This window comes from Ochotona curzoniae, unplaced genomic scaffold, assembly GCF_017591425.1.
Source record: "Ochotona curzoniae isolate NIBS_2020 unplaced genomic scaffold, NIBS_Ocur_1.0 patch175, whole genome shotgun sequence".
In the NCBI taxonomy this organism is placed as follows: Eukaryota; Metazoa; Chordata; class Mammalia; order Lagomorpha; family Ochotonidae; genus Ochotona; species Ochotona curzoniae.
This window is the reverse complement of record NW_024466723.1, coordinates 791,202-813,433: the sequence shown is the minus strand read 5'-3', so window position 1 is coordinate 813,433 and position 22,232 is coordinate 791,202. Positions and strand designations below refer to the sequence as shown.

The 22,232-nt window shown below is 43.3% G+C and overlaps 1 protein-coding gene across 1 annotated transcript in view; it reads left to right on the top strand.

Annotated features, from left to right (window-relative positions):
- Positions 1–1,468: 1,468 nt before the first annotated feature.
- LOC121166558 (breast cancer type 1 susceptibility protein homolog) overlaps positions 1,469–22,232 on the top strand; it is a 64,359-nt gene continuing 43,595 nt past the window's right edge. Inside the window, exons 1-6 of the mRNA XM_040995749.1 lie at positions 1,469–1,573; positions 8,435–8,488; positions 13,779–13,856; positions 15,671–15,759; positions 17,370–17,509; positions 18,307–18,412. Of these exons, the coding sequence (XP_040851683.1) occupies positions 1,479–1,573; positions 8,435–8,488; positions 13,779–13,856; positions 15,671–15,759; positions 17,370–17,509; positions 18,307–18,412 (562 nt within the window). The 5' untranslated portion in view covers positions 1,469–1,478. The remainder of the gene's footprint in view (positions 1,574–8,434; positions 8,489–13,778; positions 13,857–15,670; positions 15,760–17,369; positions 17,510–18,306; positions 18,413–22,232) is intronic.

Genomic DNA, 22,232 nt, shown 5'->3' with positions numbered 1-22,232 from the left:
CATTCCAGTCCAGAGCTGTCGGCGTGCATAACTGTGCGGGGGTCCGAGAGATTCGTGCCCGTCTCCAGGGTAGGAAGCGTTTCTCCGTTAAGACTAGACTTCCCAAGTCACACCATGGCGAAGGCCTTTTGTTCCGCTAGGCATGCTGGAAGTCGTAGTTTCCTTTCCCCTTCTCCTACCAACAATCGTTTTATTTACCTAAACCGGACAGTTCCATGGCGGCAGGAAGGGTGAGGGAATAGGCTGCCTTTGGGCACTCTGGCGCTCATATTGAGGCCTCAGGCAGCCGATTTCAACCCTGGGGCAGCAATGTCTGTGACGTAGCAAGCCGCCTAACAGAAAACTCACGCCTTGGTCCCTCTCTAATTACGTCATTCGGGGCGGGAAGGGCCGGGCTTCTGCGGGGCTGGGCGGGACGCTCGGCTCCTTCCGCCCCGCCCTTCCGCCAACGTGTCCGGACTCTCGGCCTCTGAGAGGCTGGACGGCGGCGGGTTTCCGTGGCGACCGGAAAGCGCGGGAATTACAGATAAGTTGAAAGGGAGACTGCGCGTCCGGAGCTCTTTGGCGCTTTCTGTACCTACTACCGGCCAGGGGGAAGTTTCTCAGCTAACTAGGCCCTAGGGCCCTGCTAGCCCGGACTGCCCCCCCGGGAAATGAAGAGGAATCCAGGAGGGGTCCAGCTGACCACCGGACAGCAGGTGATCGCCTGAAGCAGCGCGAGCCGGGTGTTTCTCGGGCTGGAGGGGGCGGGGCGGAACCCCTCGGACTTTGTGAATCTGAGGTAAATCTGGGGGGAGAGAGACAGTTTGTGGGTCGGGAGGCGCGGGGCGCTGAGGAGAAGGAAAGGGCACCGCGTGTCTCGGGGCGGGGCGGGGGCCGATCCTGGTACTCGGATCTGCTGGTGCCTTGAGGACGGAGGGCACCTTGAGTTAGAAGGTGGGCTGGCAGGTGAGGGGCGGGTCCTTGAAGGAGAAGGGCCCGGAGTGTGTCTGGGAAAGCGGAGTTCAAAATCTGCGAGAACCCTCTGGAGTCAGATCCACAGGCATTTCTGAGAGGAGTGGAGGGGCGTCCGTAGTAATAGATGCTTCCGGCACGTTTGTTCTTGAGGAGTGGGAAATGTTCCCTGGTGTTGGTTTTGTTGTCCTTTCGGACAGTGGTTTTGGTTTTAAGCAAGAAAGTTAATAAATAAGACAGCCCGTTAACCGGAGGAAGCCGAGCTGGCAGCACCCAGCCCGTGAGAACCAGATGTGATTGGTGGAGAATTTTATCAAATGATTTAATTTCGCAAAGCATCTTGTAAACTTTTTTTTTTAAACAGAGGCTTTTCTTGTTAGTTCTATGGGTTGATGTAATTATAAAGTACTCTTAAATTTCTCATTAAAATGATGCTTGAAATTAATAACTTAAGAAAGGTCATTTATAGCTCCTTTAAAATTGTTTACTTATATGTGTGTTTTTGGTTTATGTGTTGATGGCCAATGGAGCAGAAAGAAATGGATTTATCTGGAGTTCATGTGGAAGAAGTACAAAATATCCTGAATGCTATGCAGAAAATCTTAGAGTGTCCCATCTGGTAAGTCAGCAGAAGAGTGTATTGAATTGGAATTATGGCCACTGCAGATGAGTAGAATTGAGTTTATGTAGTAGGGAGAATAAAATATAATGGATCTATTAAGATTAGACTGTTGAAATTACTGTTTTTCTAAACTAAAGATCTTTAAAAACATAAAAGAAAACATTCATCTTTTTTTCTTCACTTTGTCTCGTTGCCTGCTACCCCCAAACCTCCTTAACACACTCATCCTTTACCTTTCCTGACCTTGGGCTGTCTTGATTAGGGACAGGATTCTGGTCTGAATTAACTCTGGCCACAGTGGTAACTTGATATGGATGCAACTAATGAGGGCAAAACAAAGTCCCAAAGAATTGGTAGCCCTTAGTGGATCAGTCCTTTTTGCTGAAAGTAGCCCTGTACATTTAATTAAAGAAGAGGATTGCGACTCAATGTCTTCACAAAATCTTACCGTTTGAAAGAGCCTTTATCTAAGATGAAGAGGGGATTGGACGATTCAGGTTGGCCTTTCAAAAAAAATTGAAGTATAATTTGCATGAAGTGAAATGCAGAGGTCTTGGGGGCTGGCTGCACCCACATGGGAGACCCTGATGAGGCTCCAGGATTCAGCCTGGACCAGCCCTGCCTATTGCAGCCATTGGAGAGTGAACCAGTAAGTACAAGATGTCTCCGTTTCTCCCTTCCTGTCACTCTGCCTTTCAAATTTTTTTTTTTTAATGCAGGGCTCTTTTAAATTTATCAATTGTTTTTTATTGACTTATTTTTTTTAAAAGATTTATTTATTTGTTTGAAAGGCAGGATTACAGTCAGAGCTCTTCCATCCAGTTATTCACTCCCTAAATGGCTGCCATGGTTGGGGCTAGAGCATGCCAGAGCTAGGAGCCTGGTCTCCCATTTGGATGCAAGGGCCCAAGCATTGTCTCATCTTTCATTGCTTTCCCAGGCACAGTGAGGAGCTGGATCAGACAGATCAGAAGATACGGTACCAGCTCCCATTTGGGATACTGGCATTGCAGGTGGACATATAACTTGCTGTGCCACAATGCCGTGCCAAGAAATGCAGAGATCTTAAGTATGCGAGCCAGTGAGCTTCTTTTTTTCTTTAAATATTTATTATATTTTTATTAGAAAGATTTACAGAGAGAAGGAAAGGTCTTCTACCCACTGGTTCACTTCTCAAATGGCTGTAATGGCCAGAGCTGAGCTGATCCAAAGTTGGGAGCTTCCTTGGGATCTCCCACTTGGGTGCAGGGTCCCAAGGATTTGAGCTATCCTCCACTGCTTTCCCGGGCCATTAGCAGGGAGCTGGATGGGAAATGGAGCAGCCAGGACATGTATTAGCACCCGCATGGGATGCTGGAGTTTGTAGTTGGAGGAGTTGTAGTTGGTCTGTTGAGCATCCATACAGGCCTCACATCTTTAGTTGTTTTGTTGTTGTTGTCCTTGTTGCTTTTCTGTGCATTTAAAAGCACTACTCTGGGCCCAACACAATGGTTCAGTTAACTAACCTTCTCCCTTCAAGAGCTGGGATCCTTTTATGGGGTGCCAGTTCCTGTCCTGGCTGCTCCACATCCCATCCAGCTCCCTCCTGTGGCTTTTTCAGTGGACTGTGTCCCAAAGACCTGCATGCTTGGGAGACCCAAAGGAAACTCTTACCTTCAGATCAGCTCAACTTCAGCTATTGCAACCACTTAGGGAAAGAATCAGCAGATGAAAGATCTCCTCTTTCTTTGCCTTTCAAGTACATAATATCTTTTTTTTGAAAGGTGGATTTACAGAGAGATAGATCTTCTTGTATTTACTCTCCCAGTGGCTGCAGAGGCCAGTGCTGAGCTGACCCCAGAGCAGGAGCCAGGAGATTCTTCTGGGTCTCCCCCACATGCAGGGAATATGTATATTACACAGGAGTAGAACCTTGAGTTTGTTTTAGTTACTTCTGTGTTCTGAGTAGACGGAATTTTTACCTGGGGCATGGCAGCCGTTCTTGAAAATTCAGTTGAATGAATTGAGTATAATCAACTACATTGGTTCTTTGATAGTTAAATTAATTTTTCTTTTTTTAATTATTTTATTTTGATTAGGGCACAAAGGCTCAAGGGTTACAGGAAAGTGTGTAAGACCATTGTTTCCACACTAATGTCATTTTTTTTTTTTGTATCTGAGGTAAGGGGAGAAACAAAGGGAGAAGCCCCACCCAGCTTCCCACCCATCTCAGGTCCCTGATGCGGGGCATTGTCGCTGTCCTGAAGTGATGGACTTGGTGCACGGAGCTGATAATAACACGCTTGGACCCTGACTGATGGTCAAAGCCAAAGTTTATTAGTGGCATCAGACTTTATACACTGAGGGTCATATGGGATAAGGGAGGAAGTATTGAGCTCATCAACAAAACCCAGTAACAGTTTCTGTTTTTCTTTAGAACTCCTTTTGTCTTGTATATTCCACCACGTGTTCTCACACACATACTGTCCATCCAACTGTTCTTATACAAATGCTATCGAATCAGGTATACAAAAGGTAGCCACTTCGTTGTTCTCATGCAAATATTATCCAATCAACTGTAATCCTGTGCTCACTGACCTTCTAGGATCACAACGTCCTCCTACAGGGCATGCTCAGAGGGTCCTGCTCAAGCAGTTTTGGTAGTTCAACAGTTCTGAATTGCTGCCAATCTTGCCATCTGTGCACGATGAAATCTCTTCAGAATCCACTGACTGACATAGTCTCTTCATAATTTGGGTTCTGAGATCAGCAGTTCAGTTGGAGGGATCCCCAAAGAAATTTTATCTGAGGTGATCCCAGACCTGATTCTTGTGTGTGCTTGCCAGTACAGGATCTGGCACAGTCCATTGCCCCAGTCAGCTTATGCACATGCTGGTCATTGCAATTGCTGGGTCAGTTCTGTTTCCAGCCCTGTCTTACACACAAACCAGCAGTGTTGCAGTCCAGCCTGATTCTGCCCATCACACACTTGACCCTCAGGCAAACCAGTGGGAGCTGCAGCCTAGTCAGGGTGACTCCCCATAACCCCCACCAGGCCTGCCCCCTACCCTGGTTCCCATGCTTGCCACTATGTACCACAGACTTGTTCAGTCTGTCCCACATCCCATTTAGCTCTCCTACATGTCAATGGGCATTGAAGCCTAGTTCAACCCAACCAGCCCTACTATCCAGTCCACACACATACTGGCAGGTGCTGTTCTGTCTAGCCACCCCTGCCCCAGTCCTGGTTTTCATGCTTTCCAGTGGGAGTGGTAACCCAAGAGGGAGGTGTCCACTATTTCCCTACTAGGCCACTCCCATTCCCAGATTATGCACTCTGGAGTTTCTGGAGTTTAACTTGACAAATTTAGTCTCCAGTGCCAGCCTCTACCAGCTGATGCAGTGGCAAAGCCCAACCAACCCTCACTCACTCTAATTTATGCTTGTACCAGTTGGAACAATCAGCTCAGCCTGGCTTTTCCCTGATCCAGCTCACATGAGGCCCACAGGTGTTGCAGCCCTGCCTGGTCTGGTCTGCCCCCCATCCCAACTCACACTCTCCAGTGGGAGTAGCTGTCTAGCAGGGGAGCCCACATTTCCCCTGCCGGCTTTGCTCCCTCCCTCCCTGGTTCTCACGTGTGCTGTTTGGCCGCTGCCACATCTGGTACGGCTCACCTCACCTTGGCTTTCTGTAATGTGCACTGGTATGTGTTGCTACCAAACTTGGCTGGACCCACACTCTGTTCTGGTGCTCGGATTTGCCAGCAGGTGATGTGAACTGGTTCAGCCTGGTCTGCCCCCAACCTATGCCAAATGTATGCCGGTGGGTATCTTTCTCTGGCCTGGTCTGGGTTGCTCCCTATCATGGTTCTTGCACTCACCTGCAGGGACTGTGTCCCAACAGAGGAGTTTCCCAAGCTCCTCCATCAGAACCTCTCCCTGTGCCAGATCTTGTGCATACTGGTGTGTGCAAATGACAATGTCTAGGAGTGAATAAAATCCAAAACATAAATTGAAATGTTTTTCTAAATAAATGAGGGTCAGTTTAAATAAAGTTTTGTTTGTGTTTTATAGGCTTTGTTATTTCATATTTGGAATCAAGTTGCTAAGAATAAGGACAATGCAAATTTTGTTTTCAGAGAAAGCTCAAGATGTATAGATATCTTCCTTTCCCTTCAGCATTTATGATAAACAAAAGCAATAGCTAACAGATTTACAGCCTCATTTGAAACCACAGTCAGAGAAGTCGGAAACGACATTGTAGGGGGCAAAATTGCTTGTTAAAAAGCACAAAATTTACTCATGATAATTAAAAAGAATAATAAAAAAGTCCTCAAATGTGGCATTAGGACCCATTTATTTTTAATTTCTTTTTTTTAATTTTCTGGGCCTATTTATTTTACATTTCCATGGGATTCAGTCATAAAGATATAATGTTCTTTCTCATTCTGGCAGATTAAACCATCAATTAAAAAACTCCGGCACATAAAAATTAAAGATATTAGAATGAAAGTTAATGTTAAATTTTTATTTTCAGTCAGCAATTATGTTTTTGAGCTTCTGACAGTTCTTTCCTCTGCTGTGATAATTTCTAAACTAAAACTGTTTACACTGGTCATTGTCAAATTTAAACTGACTTATAAGGAACATTATAGGGTGAGAATCATACCTACTTCCCTAATTTATTTTTTCCAGCAGAGCCCAGGATAGCACAGTGTACAATTAAATCTCAAGTGGTACTATAGGACAATTTCTTAGTTTCTTTTAGGTGTATTGGATGAAAATATCTTCTGCTGACCTACTAAGTTTCTGTTGGCCATTATTTCTAATTGATTGTTCGCTGTTCAGCAGTGATGGACTTGGTGCACACGAAGTCTAATAACACGCATGGATACCAGCTGATGTTCAGTAGCCAAATTATGAGCATCAGATTTTTTTTTTTTTTAGATTTATTTATTTTTATTACAAAGCCAGATATACAGAGAGGAAGAGAGATGGAGAGGAAGATCTTCTGTCCGGTGATTCACTCCCCAAGTGACCGCAAGGGCCGGAGCTGAACTGATCTGAAGCCAAGAGCCCTAGAGACTCTTCCAGGTTTCCCACGCAGGAACAGTGCCCAAAGACTTTGGGCCGTCCTCGACTGCTTTCCCAGGCCATAAGCAGGGAGCTGGATGGGAAGTAGAGCTGCCAGGATTAGGACCGGTGTCCAAATTGGATCCCATTGCGTTCAGGGCTCTAACTTTAGCCACTGGGCCATGCCACCTGTCGGAGCATCAGATTTTTAAAAGAGGTTGTCACATATGCATCAGGATGGGGATTGAGGAATTAACATTTCAGTAGCATGAAGCAGTCTTCTAATATACAGTTTGATCCACTAACAGGATCCTTGCCTCCGTTTATTAATTCCTGTTCCCCTGCCTGGGGGAGGAAGTGTCCCTCTTAGATCTGTTATCTAAACCTGTGGGGACTAGGAAATTTCCTTTCTGTTCTTTTCCATATTAACTACTCCTGATAGCTGTGGTTCTTCACTGGCAAAGATTAATCCTTCCAAAAATTGGTATTTCTTTCTAATTTTTTGCATATAGCTGTATAAAATGTTTAATATTCAGAAGAATTGCTAAAATATGTATCCAGGTGGGTAGTAATTTTCAAGCCTAAACCAGCTTTTTTCCTGTTGCTTGCACAAGCTGGAAGTTCAATATGCAGATATGAAGTAGGTTTAAAATACTACTAGGTTGGAAAAGTGTTTAAAATATTTAAGTCACTTTTTTAGTAAACATTTACTGTCGTTCGAACCCAGAGGAGCAATGCTTTAATTTATTTCGTTTTCACTCCTATTCTGTCTTCAGGTTCTTCCTTCAGCCATCATTACCTTTTTATATATTGGAGTTTACATCTGTTCAGAGTTTGTGTTTACAGTGTGTTTGCGTAGCTTGGATTATAATTACCATGTTGAAATATAATTATTGCGGAACTGAGTCAGTGGTGAGAATGAAAGCCATCTGGTATCCTAGCTGAATCCAATTCTCTTTCACTGAGAATTTCCTTGATATCTAGCTTATCTTAGAAATTGTGATTTAGGGACAAATCAGAGTTCTCTTTAAGATTTATTTTATTTCTATTTGAAAGGCAGAGTTACAGAAACAGAATGAGAGAAGTCTTCCACCTACTGGTTCACTCCTCAAACGGCTGCAATGGCCGAGCTGAGCTGATTGGAAGCTGGGAGGATGCGAAGGGCTTGAACCATGCTCTGCTGCTTTCTGTTAACAAGGAGCTGGATCAGAAGTGGAGCAGCTGGGAAAATGAGCCAATGCTCATATGGGATGTCAGTGTCACAGGCAGAGGCTTTGCCAGCTGTGCCACAGCGTAGCCTCAGTGTTCGTTGTCAGGCTTAATTTCCTTTTTTTTTTTTTTTTCAGATGTTGTGTTTCATTGTTTCTGGAAAGTCAGATACACAGAGAAAAGGAGAGACAGAGAGGTAGATCTTCCATCTGTTGATTCACTCCCCAAGCAGTGGCAACATTTAGAGCCAAACCATTCCCAAGCCAGGACCCCAGAGCTTCTTCATGGTTTCCCATGTGGGTGCAGGGTCCCAGGGCTTTGGGCTGTCCTCAACTGCTTTCCCAGGCTACAAGCTGGGAGCTGGATGGGAGCGGGACTGCCGGGATTAGAACTGGTGCCCATATGGGATCTGGCACATGTAAGGCAGGGGCTTTAGCCATTAGGCTACTGTGCCGGGCCCATTGGGTGGATTTTTAAGATTTGCCTTGACTCAGTTATACCAACTTAAAGACAGATTTAGCAAAGAATATGTTTTTAAATAAATCACTATGCCTTATTTATTTTTCTCTTGTTTTTCGCTTCTACTGTATCCTTTAGTCTGGAGTTGATTAAAGAACCTGTTTCCACAAGATGTGACCATATATTTTGCAAGTAAGTATAAATGTTTTTTGTGGTTTATTATTAATAACTTTTGTGCCTTGTTTTTCGTAGTACTGAGAAAGCTCACTGTGCAAGCTTTAGCTTCTACAATTAAGTAACTAAGAAAAATACATTTTTCACTGTGTCTGAGTTGTAGTTTTTGTTTGTTTTAAAGATTTGTTTATTTGGAAGTGAGAGCTTTATCTATATCGAGAGAGATACTCCATCTGTTCATTCACTCCCCATACAGCTGCAACAGCCAGGGATGGGCCAGGCCAAAGCGAGGTCCTTTAAACGAGTATCAGGAACCCGAGCATTCGGGCAGTTACCTGCTACTTCCCAGCAGCATTAGCAAGAGCCGGACTATGTGACTGCATGTGGTGCAGTCAAGGGTCAGTCTAGGCACTCCAATATGGCTGCAGCCATGCCTAAAAGTAACTGATTCACAGCAGTACAATGTCTGACTCTGTTTTTTGTGAGTATTGTAAAATAGAGGGACCCGAATTGGAAATACAGTAGCCAGAGCTGAACCAGCACTCCCATATTGCGGGTCCAAGTTTTAGGCTGCAACTTAGCTTGTTGAGCCATAACATCAGCCTAACTTTTTGTTTTTAAGTGTCTTTTTTTTTTCTTTTTTGTTTTTGTTCTTGAAAAGCATACATTTCTAATTTTAAAAAAATTAGTTGAAAGGCAAAACAACAAAGCAAGCAAACGCTCCTCCTGCTATTTGCTGGTTTGCTTCCTGAATGACTGCAGTGGTTGGGGCTGGGCCAACCAGGGCCAGGAGCCCAGAGCTCACTTTGGGTCCCCTATGTGGCTGGCACAACTGGATCAGAGGTCCTTGTCTTCATTTAAGAAAAGAACTTCAAGGGTCATTGCTGTGGTGTAGCAAGCTAAACCTCTAACTGCAGCACCTGCATCTCTTATGAACACTGCTTCAAGTCTTGGCGGCTTCACTTCCAAACCAGCCTCATGCTTGTGGCCTGGAAAAGCAGTAGAGGATGGCCCAAAGCCTTGGGACCCTGCACCCAGAGAGAACTGGAGGAAGCTCCTGGCTCCTGACTTCAAATTGGCCCAGTTCTGGCCATTGCAGCCATTTGGGGAGCAAATTGGTGGGTGAACGATCTCCTTCTTTCTAAATCTGTATGTCTCTCCTCTGTAACTCTGACTTGTAAATAGAAATGATAAAATAAATCATTAAACAAAAGAATTTCAGACATGAGATGAGCAATAGTAAGTAGCGTAGCAAGGTTTAATGGGGGGAATATACCTAACCGACCAGGCAGGCTTTTCCACGAAGACCTGAGCCAGCAGTCAGCCTTTGACTGGAGTTGTGTATGCTTGCCCACCACTTCTCCCCCTTCTGGAATGTTGGTAAGTGGACTGCTCTCTGGGCATGGAATATCTGAAATTCTTCCCAGCAGTTTATCAGCGGTGTTTGTGAGCCTCATAGCCCCTGCTCTTCCTCTCCATTAAGGGCTCAGACCCACTTAATAAAGTTATCAAACATGGGCAAGAATTTTGATGCATAAATGCTGGTTTACGTCCAAAGCATGCTTCTGTGCTTCTTCCCTTAAGCAGTAGCACAAAATTCCCATTTTTGTTCTTTAATCCCTCTCATATTTGTAGGCTACCCTTCTACCTGAAGATTTAATGTGCTATGCCACAACACCATCCCAAAAGTCCTCTTTTATTGGAAAACAAGCCATTTCTGGTAATGAATTTGTGAATACAAAAGTGTATGTGGCATAAAGTATGTTCCTGCCACCTCCACCCTGAACTCCTGCTTCTCTCTCTCCCTGGAGACAACCACAGTGATCTTTTTTTATGTATCCTTTGAGAAATTTTTTAATTAAAGGATTTTTAATTAGGGCCATCCTCTGCTGCTTTTCCAGGCTGTAAGCAGAAAGCTAAATCGGAAGTGGAGCACTCAGGACACAAACTGGCGCCCAAATGGGATGCCAGTGCTTGCAGGTGGAAAATTGGTATGCTGTGTCACCACACCAGCCAAAATTCAAGGGTTCATTAATTTTATTTTATCTAACTTATTAACTGGATAAATATACTTAATGTATAAATTTTAATGCTAGCAACATACTTTTTATAAGATTTGTCTATATTTTGAAAGAGTTACAAAGAGAGAAATAGAGACAAAGAATTGTTCTATCCACTGGTTCACTCCTCAAGTGGCCACCATCGCTTGAGCTGAGCCAGTCTGAAGATAGGAGCAAGGAATGTCCTCCAGGTCTCCCTCATGAGTGCAGAATCCCAAGACTTTCAGTCATCCTTGACTGCTTTTCCAGGCCACAAGCAGGGAGCTAGATGGGAAGTGGAGCAGCCAGGGCATGAACTGACGCCCATATGGGATCCTGGTACTTGCAAAGCAGAAATTTAGCCAGTAAGCCATCATGCCAGGCCCATTTAAGGGTTCTTAGCTTTGGGTTCATGAATTTCCTAAAGTTATATCCAATTTTAAATTTAATTTTATTAACCAGCAGGCTCTTTAGCATAGCAGATAAAACTTCTGAGTATAACACCAGCATTCCATTAGATTCTGGTTCCATTCCCAACTGCTCTGCTTTCGATCCAACTCCCTGATAGTGGTTTGGGAAAAGCAACGGAGGATGGCCTCTCTACGTGAGACCCGATAAAGTTTCTGGTTCCTGACTTTGGCCTGGCCCAGACCGAGCCCACTACATTCATATAGTAGATGGACCAGCAGGTGAAAGATCTGTCTCTTCCTCTTTTTGTAACTGACTTTCAAAACAAAGACATAAAATTTTTTTAATGTTGTTAGTATTAAAATTTATAGACATGTACTTTTTAAAAGAAGGAAGTCCCTATTTCCACCAGATTCTTAGCAAGTTTCCACAATCTGAAAAAGGAAACAGCTGCTATTTTAGGGAGAACGCGAGCCGGGTGAAGCTGCAGGAGACCTCTTTGCTTTGGAGAGAGATTCTCTAACACATCTGCCAGCTGGCTTTGCCTTACTCCCTCTGAATTCCTCGTCCCATTCTTCTGCCCCGCTTCCAAGGTCTTGTACTCATCTTCTGTGTCACTCCCCCAACCCAGCTTTCAGTCTGTTTTCTTGTTTCCTTCTGATTCCTCTGGCCCTTTCCCCTTGGCTTCCTGCCAGGGAAACAACTTTCTATAAGAATGTTTGGATTTTTGATATTGTGTCCTCTAGAGCTATGCGTCCCCAACTCTCTGGTGATAAGTTTTTTCATAGGTTGATGCCTGGTGAAACAAGAAAGTCCCAGTGTTTAAACAGTTTCAAAGAGCTGAGGATTAACTTTTCTACAATGAGACTTACCCGGTCTCTTGATGAGATTCTTTTGACAGTGTGTACTGTCTGCCTTCCTGTCACCTGTGTAATTAGTCCTGAAGATACTATCATTGTGAATTAAGAATAATTTATTAACATGGTTTACTTTGAGAACTTGTGGAAGAAGGAAATAACAGGCAGAGGAAATAGATGAGCAAAACTATGAAGATTAGAAATAAAGTATGTCCGGATGATATTTTGGTATAATGGGTTAAACTATCACCTGCAGTTCCAGCATCACCTATGAACTCAGTTTGAGTCCCAGTTGCTCCATTTTCCATACAGCTCCTTTAAAATGCACCTGGGAAAGCAGCAGAACAGGACCCAAGTCCATGGGCCCTGCACCTCTGTGGGAGACCAACTCCTGACTCCTGACTTCTTCCTGGCCTGGCCTTGGCCTGTGCTGCCATCTGAGGAGTGAACCAGAGATGGAAAATCCCTTTCTCTCTCATCTCTCCCTGTGATTTTGTTTGCCAGGAGTTTCTTTTTTTTTTTTTTTTAATTTATTTATTTTTATTGGAAAAGCAGATGTTCAGAGAGGAGGAGAGACAGAGAGGAAGATCTTCTGTGCAATGATTCACTCCCCAAGTGACTGCATTGCCAGAGCTGAGCCGATCCAAAGCAAGCCAGGAACCTCCTCCAGGTCTCCCACGCAGGTGCAGGGTCCCAAGGCTTTGGACCGTCCTCGACTGCTTTCCCAGGCCACAAGCAGGGAGCTGGTGGGAAGTGGGGCCAACGAGATTAGAACCGGGACCCATATGAGATGCTGGTGCGTTCAAGGTGAGGACATTAGCCGCTAGGCCACACCGTCAGGCCCAAAATGAAGACATTTCTTTAGGTTTGTGTGGATTAAGAAAGAGTACCATAGGCTAGATATTGTAGAGCTTTTATAAAATTCGCTGCTTGTGACAGCAGACATTCCATATCAGAATGCTTGTTTGAGTCCCAGCAATTCCATTTTCATCTAGCTCCCAGATAACATGCTGATTCACTCCCCAAATGGCCATAACAATCAAGTGCGGGCCAGGCCAAAGCTAGGCACCAGCAACTCCACTCATGTCTCCCATATCGGTGGCAAGGGGATAACCACTTGAATTCGCATCTACAGGCTTCCCAGGTACATGAATAGGAATCTGGATTGGAAGCAAAGCAACCAGGACTTGAACATGTACTCTGACGCATTGGAGGCAGCCACTTCACCCACTACACTACAAGGCTGGGCTTCTGTATATCATTATGCCTGCACCATGTTGTCTGGGTTTTTTTTGTTTGTTTGTTTGTTTTGTTTTTTTCTTTTTTAAGATTTATTTTTATTGGCAAGTCAGATTTATAGAGAGAAGGAGAGACAGAGAGATAGATCTTGCGTCTGCTGGCTTGCTATCCAAGTGGTCACAACAGCCAGAGCTGAGCTGATCTGAAGCCAGGATGCAGGAGCTTCTTCTGGTCCCTGACACAGGTGTAGGGTCCCAGAGACTTGGTCCATTCTTCACTGCTTTCCTAGGCCACAGACAGGGAGCCTGATGGGAAATGCAACAGCTAGACTCAAACAGCTAGCCATGTGGGATGCCAGCACCACAGGTCGAGACTTCGGCTACTATGCTGTGTGCTAGTCACCACATTGTCTTGGTTATTGTAGCTTTATACTAAGGTGTTGAGTTTTTAAGCTAATTATAGTAATTTCTGTAGATTACATATTTAATATGCCATATTAATATCTTACTACCTTCCATCCTAACAGTAAGCCATATGCATGTAAATTCAGTTTTCATGGATGATTGCTTGTATATTTGGTTTCCTGCTGAGGCAGCATCTAAAAACAATTAGAGAAAACCATGAGCTTAATTCACCTGCCATTACCTTTTAAATGGCTTTTAAGGGCATTATGAGATTATCTTTTTGAGGCTCTTTGCATTTTGAGTATTTAATGTACAAAAAGAAAATAATTTGAAATGTTCTTCCCTCTTTTATAATTTTTAGATTTTGTATGCTGAAGCTGCTCAACCAGAAGAGAGGGCCTTCACAGTGTCCTTTGTGTAAGAATGACATTACTAAAAGGTATGCAACTCGGATGTTGATGGGAGGAAGGTTGGAAGTAAACAGCAGGAGCTAATAAAAAGTCTTTAGTAAGAAAGCTGGTATTCCTCTGAAACCATTTGTCAGTTTTTTTAAAAAAAAAGATTTACTTATTTTTATTACAAAGTCAGATATACAGAGGGAAGAGAGATAGAGAGGAAGATTTTCCATCTGATGATTCACTCCCCAGGTGAGCGCTTTGGCCAGTGCTGCGCCGATCTGAAGCCAGGAACCAGGAGCCTCTTCCGGGTCTCCCACATGGGTACAGGGTTCCAAAGCTTTGAGCCGTCCTCAACTGCTTTCCCAGGCCACAAGCAGGGAGCTGGATGGGAAGTGGGGCCGCTGGGATTAGAACTGGTGCCTATATGGGATCCCGGCATGTTCAAGGCGAGGACTTTAGCCACTAGGCCACAATGCCGGGTCCCATTTGTCAATTTTTAAAGAAGGCATGAAAATGTATTTAGGAGACAAAACAAATTCTTTTTTTTTTAGTGTTTATTTATGTTAAGATTTATTTATTTTTATTTGAAAGTCAGATTTACAGAGTGAAGGAGAGACAGAGAGAAGGATTTTCCATTCACTGATTCACTTCCCAAGTATCCGCAATTGCCGGAGCTGAGCCAGTCCGAAACCAGGATCCCAGACCTTCCTCTGGGTCTCCTATGCGGCTGCAGGGTCCCAAGACCTTGGGCCATCTCTGACTGCCTTCCCTGGCCACAAGCAGGGAACTGGATGGGAAGCGTGCAAGGCAAGGACCCCAGCTGCTAGGGTACCATTCTAGGCCTCACTTTTCCTTTTTTTAAAAGATGTATTTATTTACTTACTTATAAGTTAACAGAAAGATGGGAGACAGAAAAGTCTTCTATCCGCTGGTTCACTCTTCAAGTAGCTGTAACAGCAAGAGCCAAGCAGATCTGAAGCCAGGAGCCAGAAGTTTCCTCCTGGTCTGTGCCAGTATGGGATACTTGCACTTGCAAGCAGAAGATTTACGTACTCTGCCAAGGCACCAGCCCAAGTTACTTTTTCTAATGCTCCTGAATAGTGCAAAAACTTACAGCACTTTGATTTTGATTTAGTTTTCATTTTCATTTAATTGAAAGGCAGTGATCCAACGACTGGCTCAGTCCCCAAATGTCCTCAGCGCTGGGGCTAGGCCAGGTTGAAGCTGGCAGGCAGGAGCTCACTTGTGTGGCCGAGACCCAAACATCTGAGACATCACCACTGCCTCCAATGGAGCACAATAGCAGGAAGCGGAAATCAGAGGTCGAGCCGGGACCCAAACCCAGGCACTCTAGTATGGGATGTGAGTGTCTCCAGTGGGTCCTAACACCTCGTCAGACATCCACATAATTCTTTAATAATTCAGTGTGTTTATATGTTGTGTATCTCTCTTGCCACAGTGTTTGTTCTACTCTGGCAGGAAGTTGTCTCAGTCAGTATAAGTACTGATTCCTCAATGTTTTGAGAAGTGACCATTTTTAAAGCAGTGCACTTGTATCTTTTATGTTTTTAGAATATCATTATTATGTCACATAGTTTTAGACTTTTGGTAGATTTTAAAAAGCTGACAAAATGATTATCTAAAAGATGCCAGTGATGGGCCTGGCAGCGTGGCCTTGCAGCTAAAGTCCTCACCTTGAACACACCGGAATCCCATGTGGGTGCCGGTTTTAATCCCAGCAGCTCCCCTTCACATCAAATAAAAGTTTTCTGCCATTCCTTTTGTTTGTCTTTATTTTAATGTTCTTAAAAAGTTGATCATCACTAAATATGCCTCTCAAACAATTTAATTTCAGAAGTCTACAAGAGAGTACCCGATTTAGTCAACTTGTTGAAGAGCTGTTGAAAATCATTCAGGCTTTTGAGCTTGACACAGGATTACCGTGTAAGTGTTGAATAGACCCAAGGCTGACGCTCAAGTGGCTATCTGAAACCTCTGAAAGCCTGCTGTATTATTGTCTAGGATTAAGTGATAAGACTTAAAGTTTTAATTTATGTATTTGAAAGAGTTACAGGGAGAGAGAGAGACTTAGGTATTTCATCCCTTGTTCACTTCCCAGGCTGGGCTGGGCCGAAACCATTAGCTTCTTCTAGGTTTCTCACTTGGGTTCAGTGTCCCAAGCACTTGACTGTCTCCACTGCTTTCCCAGGCACATTAGCAGGGAAACGGATTGGAAGTGGAGCACCTAGGACTTAAATTGGCATATGAGATACTGGCACTGCCTGTGGTAGCTTAACTTGCTACGCCACAGAACCAGCAGTATTTTCAAGGGAGGGCAATAATAATATGGAGAGCAATCTTCTATCCACTGATTTATTTCCCCAAATGGCTTCCACAGCCGGACTGAATCCAGAATCTAGGAATCTGCTATCTTCTATGAAGGGCAGGTGCCCAATCGTGCGGGGTCATCTAATGTTACCTTTCCAGGCCCACTAGTTGGGACCTAGATCAGAAGTGAAACCATTGAAACTCAAACTAGTACACCTATATGATGCTGGCATCTTAAATAGTAGCTTACCTTGCCACAGCCCAGGGTGAGCCCAAAGAAATCTAAATACTGGAGCCATCACCTCTGCTTCCTGCATCCTAGGGTCACCATTAGCAGGATGCTGCAGTCAAGAACTGGAGTTAAGGATTGAACCCATTTACTTGCATACTGAGCATAGATGTCTTAACCCATGTCTTAATTGCTAAGTAAATGCCTTCATCCTGTATTTTTGTAAATCATGGCCTCGTACCTTATTTTATCAGTGCTAAAATGAACATTTTTTGCATTTTAACAGCTTTGAAATTGAAAGCCTTTTATAATAGTGATGTTTAGTTTAGTGCATTTTCCTTCTTGGTAGCTTAGAAAATAGCAGTTCCTCATTGTTGTTCTCTTAGATTCAGTAAAATAGAGCTTAACAAATTTTTCAGTATTGAATGGAGGAAAAAAGGCCTAGAGATAAGTTTGACATAGGTGCTTTTTTTTTTTTTTAAAGATTTATTTTTATTATTTTTTTTTTATTGGAAAGGCGGATATACAGAGAGGAGAGACAGAGAGGAAGCTCTTCCGTCCAATGATTCACTCCCCAGTGAGCGCAATGGGGAATCCGAAGCCAGGAGCCTCTTCCGGGTCTCCCACGCGGGTGCAGGTTCCCAAAGCTTTGGGCCGTCCTCGACTGCTTTCCCAGGCCCCAGGCAGGGAGCTGGAAGGGAAGCAGGGCTGCTGGGATTAGAACCGGCGCCCATATGGGATCCCGGGCGTGCAAGGCGAGGACTTAACCACTTGCGCCACCGCGCCGGGCCCGACATAGGTGCTTTTTAGGAGTAAAATTTCCAAAGTTTTTAGGTTTTTTTGTTTTTTTGTTTGTTTATTTGTTTTGTTTTTAAATAAGTAACCTTAATGCCTTGTCTTATTACAAAGAACATACATAGGCTTTCTCTTGGTTTGATCATAATTAGTATCTTTTTTCCTTGCTCGAAAAAAAAGTATTTTCATTTGTAATTCACAGTTGCAAGCAGTTATGACTTTTCAAAAAAGAAAAATAACTTGCCTGAACATCAAAAGGACGAAGTTTCCATCATCCAAAGTCTGGGTTACCGAAACCGAACCAAAAAACTTCCAAAGGTTGAGTCTAAAAATCCTGCTTTGGTAAAGCTGCTTTCATTCATTCATCTCTTTTTTTGAGCATTAGAAATTAATGAATGTGCTAAAGGTTTTTGAATTTAAATTAAAAAATCCAGAAAGAAGGTACTAGGGTAAGTTCAATGACTAGTAAGAGAGGAGTTCAACGGTCAGGATGCTTGGTGAGATCAGGAGAGAGGTGATAGGTTTTTCTCTGACCTTGGAGTTCTAGCTTCCCTGACACTTGCTAGAATAGCCATAGGGTCACTGACAGCTGGAAGCGTTTGAAAATTACTTCTTGGAAGGTAGAATTGTCACAACGTGCAGAGATTTGATAGCGAACTGAAGAATAGTGCTCATGATGCCAGCATTCACTTTTTTAGTAGACTAAAAGGAAGAAAAAAAGCTGTAACGTACCATTGAGCTTTTAAATATTCCTTTCCTTAATATGATTTGAAATTCTGGGGATTTATTGCCATTGTTTACCTTTTTTTTTTTAATTTATTTCATCTTAATTGCTAACCCCCTCATCAGATGTGATCAGAACTATATACTACGTATCAGCTTTAACATATATTATCTTAATACTTTAAAAAGCTGCATATATAATGAGTTTGGGAAAATGTAAATGGGGGAAATTAGCCAAGTCATACATAATTAAACATTCTTGTTCAGTTTCCGTAGCATTTTTCCTAGATGTCATAAATTTTAGCTAATGACATATGATCAGTTTAGTTTCTCTGTGGCCTCAAGATTTTGTATAGGAAAAAAGAAATTTTTCACAAAATGGACTGCCAACTGGTTAACCATTCTTTATTGCTTAGCAGGACAACAGTCTAGGCGTTCAATTCTCTGATCTTGGAATTGTGAGATTTCCAAGGACAACACAGCAGACTCAGTCTCAGAATAAGTCTGTCTACATAGAACTGGGTGAGTATCTCTGAGTTTGTAGACTTAGCATAATAGTTGCTGGATTGCTTATCTTAATTTATACATGTGGCTGAGAGTTTTGAGAAGTAAAGAAAAAAAGATTATGAGCCCTATGGTGGAGTTATAAAAAATATAAAAACACAGATTTAATTTTGAAGAACATTATTTCATAAAGGAGGCAAAAGACAAGCTGTCTTGGTGGGTAAATATGTTTTGGAGATGTGGAGAGTAGAGATAAAGAACTTCATGGCTTGCTGTAGCAGTTAGAATTATAGTGTTTTGTGAACTTTTTTTGCTGTAAGATTTATTCATTTTGAAAGACACAAAGGGAGATACATCTTCTATCCACTAATTCACACCACAGGTGCCTACAGTGGCCAGGGATGGGCAAGGCTGAAGACAGAGCTAAGAGTTGCTTTCAGATGTCCCATATGGGCAGCAGGGGATTAAGCATTTAGTCCATCTCCCAGTGTTTTCCCCCGAAGCCCTTGACAGGGAGCCGGATCTGAAGTAGAGCAGTTGGAACTCCAGTCGGACCCATAAAGGGTGCCAGTGGCAAAAGTGATAGCTAATGCATTTACCGTCAAATGCCGGTCACAGGAGTCTTTTCTGAAAAGAGTGCATATTGTAACCAACAAATCTATAATTGTATTTTGTAAAATATCTTTCTGGGTTAAATTTTAGCTTGTCATTGAATTTCTTGAGTTTTGTTTGTTTCTTTGTTTCGACTTATTTTATTTTTTGAAAGTCACAGAGAAGGAGCAAGAGAATTTCCCGTGTGCTGGTTCCTTGCCCAAATAGCTGTCATTGCCAGAACTGCGCCAGGGTGAAGTCAGGAGCCAGAACTCCATTCTGCTCTTGAGTATGGATGGCAGGGGTCCAAATTGTCTGTTATTTTTCCAGGCATATTAGCAGGGAGCTCAATCAGAAGTGAAACAGCTGGGACTCAAACTAATACTCATACGGGATACCAGTGACCTAGGCAGCGGCTTAACCCACTATATCGCAATGCTGGCCTCTGGGAACCTTTTTAACAAGAATTAAGCTCAGAGTTCAAGCAAGTCTCTCTAGGTTTTAAAATATGCTTAATTGAAAAGTGTGTGTTGGGGCCCAGCAGTGTGGCCTAGCGGCTAAAGTCCTCGCCTTGAATATGCCGGGATCCCATATGGGCGCCGGTTCTAATCCCGGCAGCTCCACTTCCCATCCAGCTCCCTGCTTGTGGCCTGGGAAAGCAGTTGAGGACGGCCAAAAGCCTTGGGATCCTGCACCCATGTGGGAGACCTGGAAAGAAGTACCTGGATCCCTTATCTGCACAATAAGATGCTGGACTCTATGCTTTGTAGATGCTTGCAAGGAAAAAAATCTCAACTGAATTTGACCTGTGGTAATGCAACAAGATGGAAGAATCCACCATGGGGGGGGGGGAAGCAGGTTTTGGGGAGGGGAGGGGGGAATCCCAGTGCCTGTAAAACTGTGTCGCATGATGCAATGTAATAAAAAAGAAAGAAAGAAAAAAAAAAAGAAGTTCCTGGATCCTGGCTTTGGCTTGGCGTAGCATCAACCATTGCGCTCACTTGGGGAGTGAATCATCGGATGGAAGATCTTTCTCACTGTCTCTCCTCCTCTCTGTATATCTGCCTTTCCAATAAAAATAAATAAATCTTTTTAAAAAAAAAAGTGTGACCCTTTTGAAATTCTAAGCATTGCCAAATTTTATCAGAATACCTGCATGTCTTCCCTGCTTCAAATCATAAATCTGGACAACAGGTATAATGATGAAAATAACTACAGTAGCTAATATTTAAGAGCAGTTGAGCATGCTTCATGCACTGCTCTGTTCTTGTATATCTTATTTAAGATCCATATCAAACCTTTGTAGCTGTTACTAATATATATATATTTAAAGATTTATTAATTTTTATTGGAAAGGCAGATCAGATTTTTGGAGAGAAGGAGTGACAGTAAGCTCTTCCATCCACTGGTTCACTCCTCAAGTGGCTACAGTGACTAGAGCTGAGCTGATCTGAAGCCAGGAGCTAGGAGCTTGTTTTGGGTCTTGCACACAGGTGCCCGATCCCAGGGCTTTGGGTCGCTCTCAATGTCTTTCCCAGACCACAGGCAGGGAGATGGTGGGAAGTGGAGCAGCCAGGACATGAACTGACACCCTTATGGCATCCCAGCACTTGGAGGTGAAGAATTTAATCATTGAGCAGTTCCAGATCCGTTACTCTTTTTACTCTTTTTTTTTTACTTTTTAAATTATATTTTTGACAATCTTTACACAGTTAATTAGGGTGAAAAGATTCAAGGGCTATAGGAAAGTGGGTAAGACTATTATTTCCATATTGTTTCCTTCATATATCTAAGCTAAAGGGGATATTGAGGGAGATTGGGTGGGGCTTCTCCCTCAATACTATTATATTTTTTAAAAATTAATTTAGTTGGGTGCTGATTACATGGTATAGTAGGCCACCTATGGTGCTAGCATCTGATATGGTCTCTACTTCATATCCCAGCTACTCCACTTCCTATCCAGCCCTCTGCTTGTTGCCCGGGAAAGCAGCAGAGGATGGCCTAAAGTCTTGGGCTTCTGTACCCATGTAGGAGACCCAAAGAAAAAACTCTTGGCTTCAGGTCTATTCAGCTGTAGCCATTGTAGCCATTTTGGGCAGTGAACCAGCAGATAGAAGATCTGTCTCTCAATATATATCTTTCTCTCTTTAACTATGCCTTTCAAATAAAAAAATAAATCTTAGAAAAATAAAAAAAGATTTGTTTCTTTGAGAGTTACAGAGTGAACTTCCATCTGCTGATTCATTCCTGAGATCAACACAGTGACCAGATTTGGATCAAACCAAAGCCAGGATCCTGGGGCTTCTTGTGGGGTGTTTTTTTTTTTTTTTTGCTGCTTTTTCCCTACCATTAGCAGGGTGCTAGATTGGAAATTGAGCAGCCCAAATTCAAGCTGGCATGGGATACCAGTGTTGCAGGTGTTAATTTATGTGCTATTCCAGAATGCCAACCCTCTATACAAAAAAAAAAAAAAATGGGTGGCATTGGCTCAATTGGCTAGTTGTCTGTGTGCAAGTGCCAAATTCACATATGGGTATCAGTTTGTGTCCTGGCTGTTCATCTTGGTGTCCCACGTGGGTGCAGGGGCCCAAGGACTGGGACCAGTTTCCCTTGTCTTTTCATGCATATTACCAGGGAGCTGGATTAGAAGTTGTGCAGCCAGTACTCAAACTGGTGCCCATAGGGAATACTGGCAAAAGCATAACCCTCTATGTCACAATGCTACTCCCAATTTTTAACATGAAAAAACTAAGCACACATAAGAAATTTTGCCAAGTACCCAGCACCTAACAGCATAGTACCTAAATCCTCATCTTGCATCTGCTGGGATCTCATATGGGCGCTGGTTCTAATCCCAGCTGCTCCATTTCCCTTCCAGCTCCCTGATTATGGACTGGGAAAGCAGTGCAGGATGGCCCAAAGCCTTGGGACCTTGCACCAGCATGGGAGACCCAGAAGAGACTCCTGGCTTCAGATTAGCTCAGCTCTGGCCACATGAGGAGTGAACCAGTGAATGGAAGACCTTTCTCTCTATCTCTCCTTCTCTGTAAATCTGTCTTTCCAATTAAATAAGTAAATCTTTTTTAAAAAAATTGCCAAGGTAGTAATACTAGTAAGTGATAAAGCTGTGCTGTGATTCTGGACTCCTGAGCTTTGGGCCACCTCTGGATTGCCCAGCGCATCTATCATTGTGCCTTCCATGCAATAGGTACTCAGTCAACATTTTAGGTGAGTGAATGTATTTTTT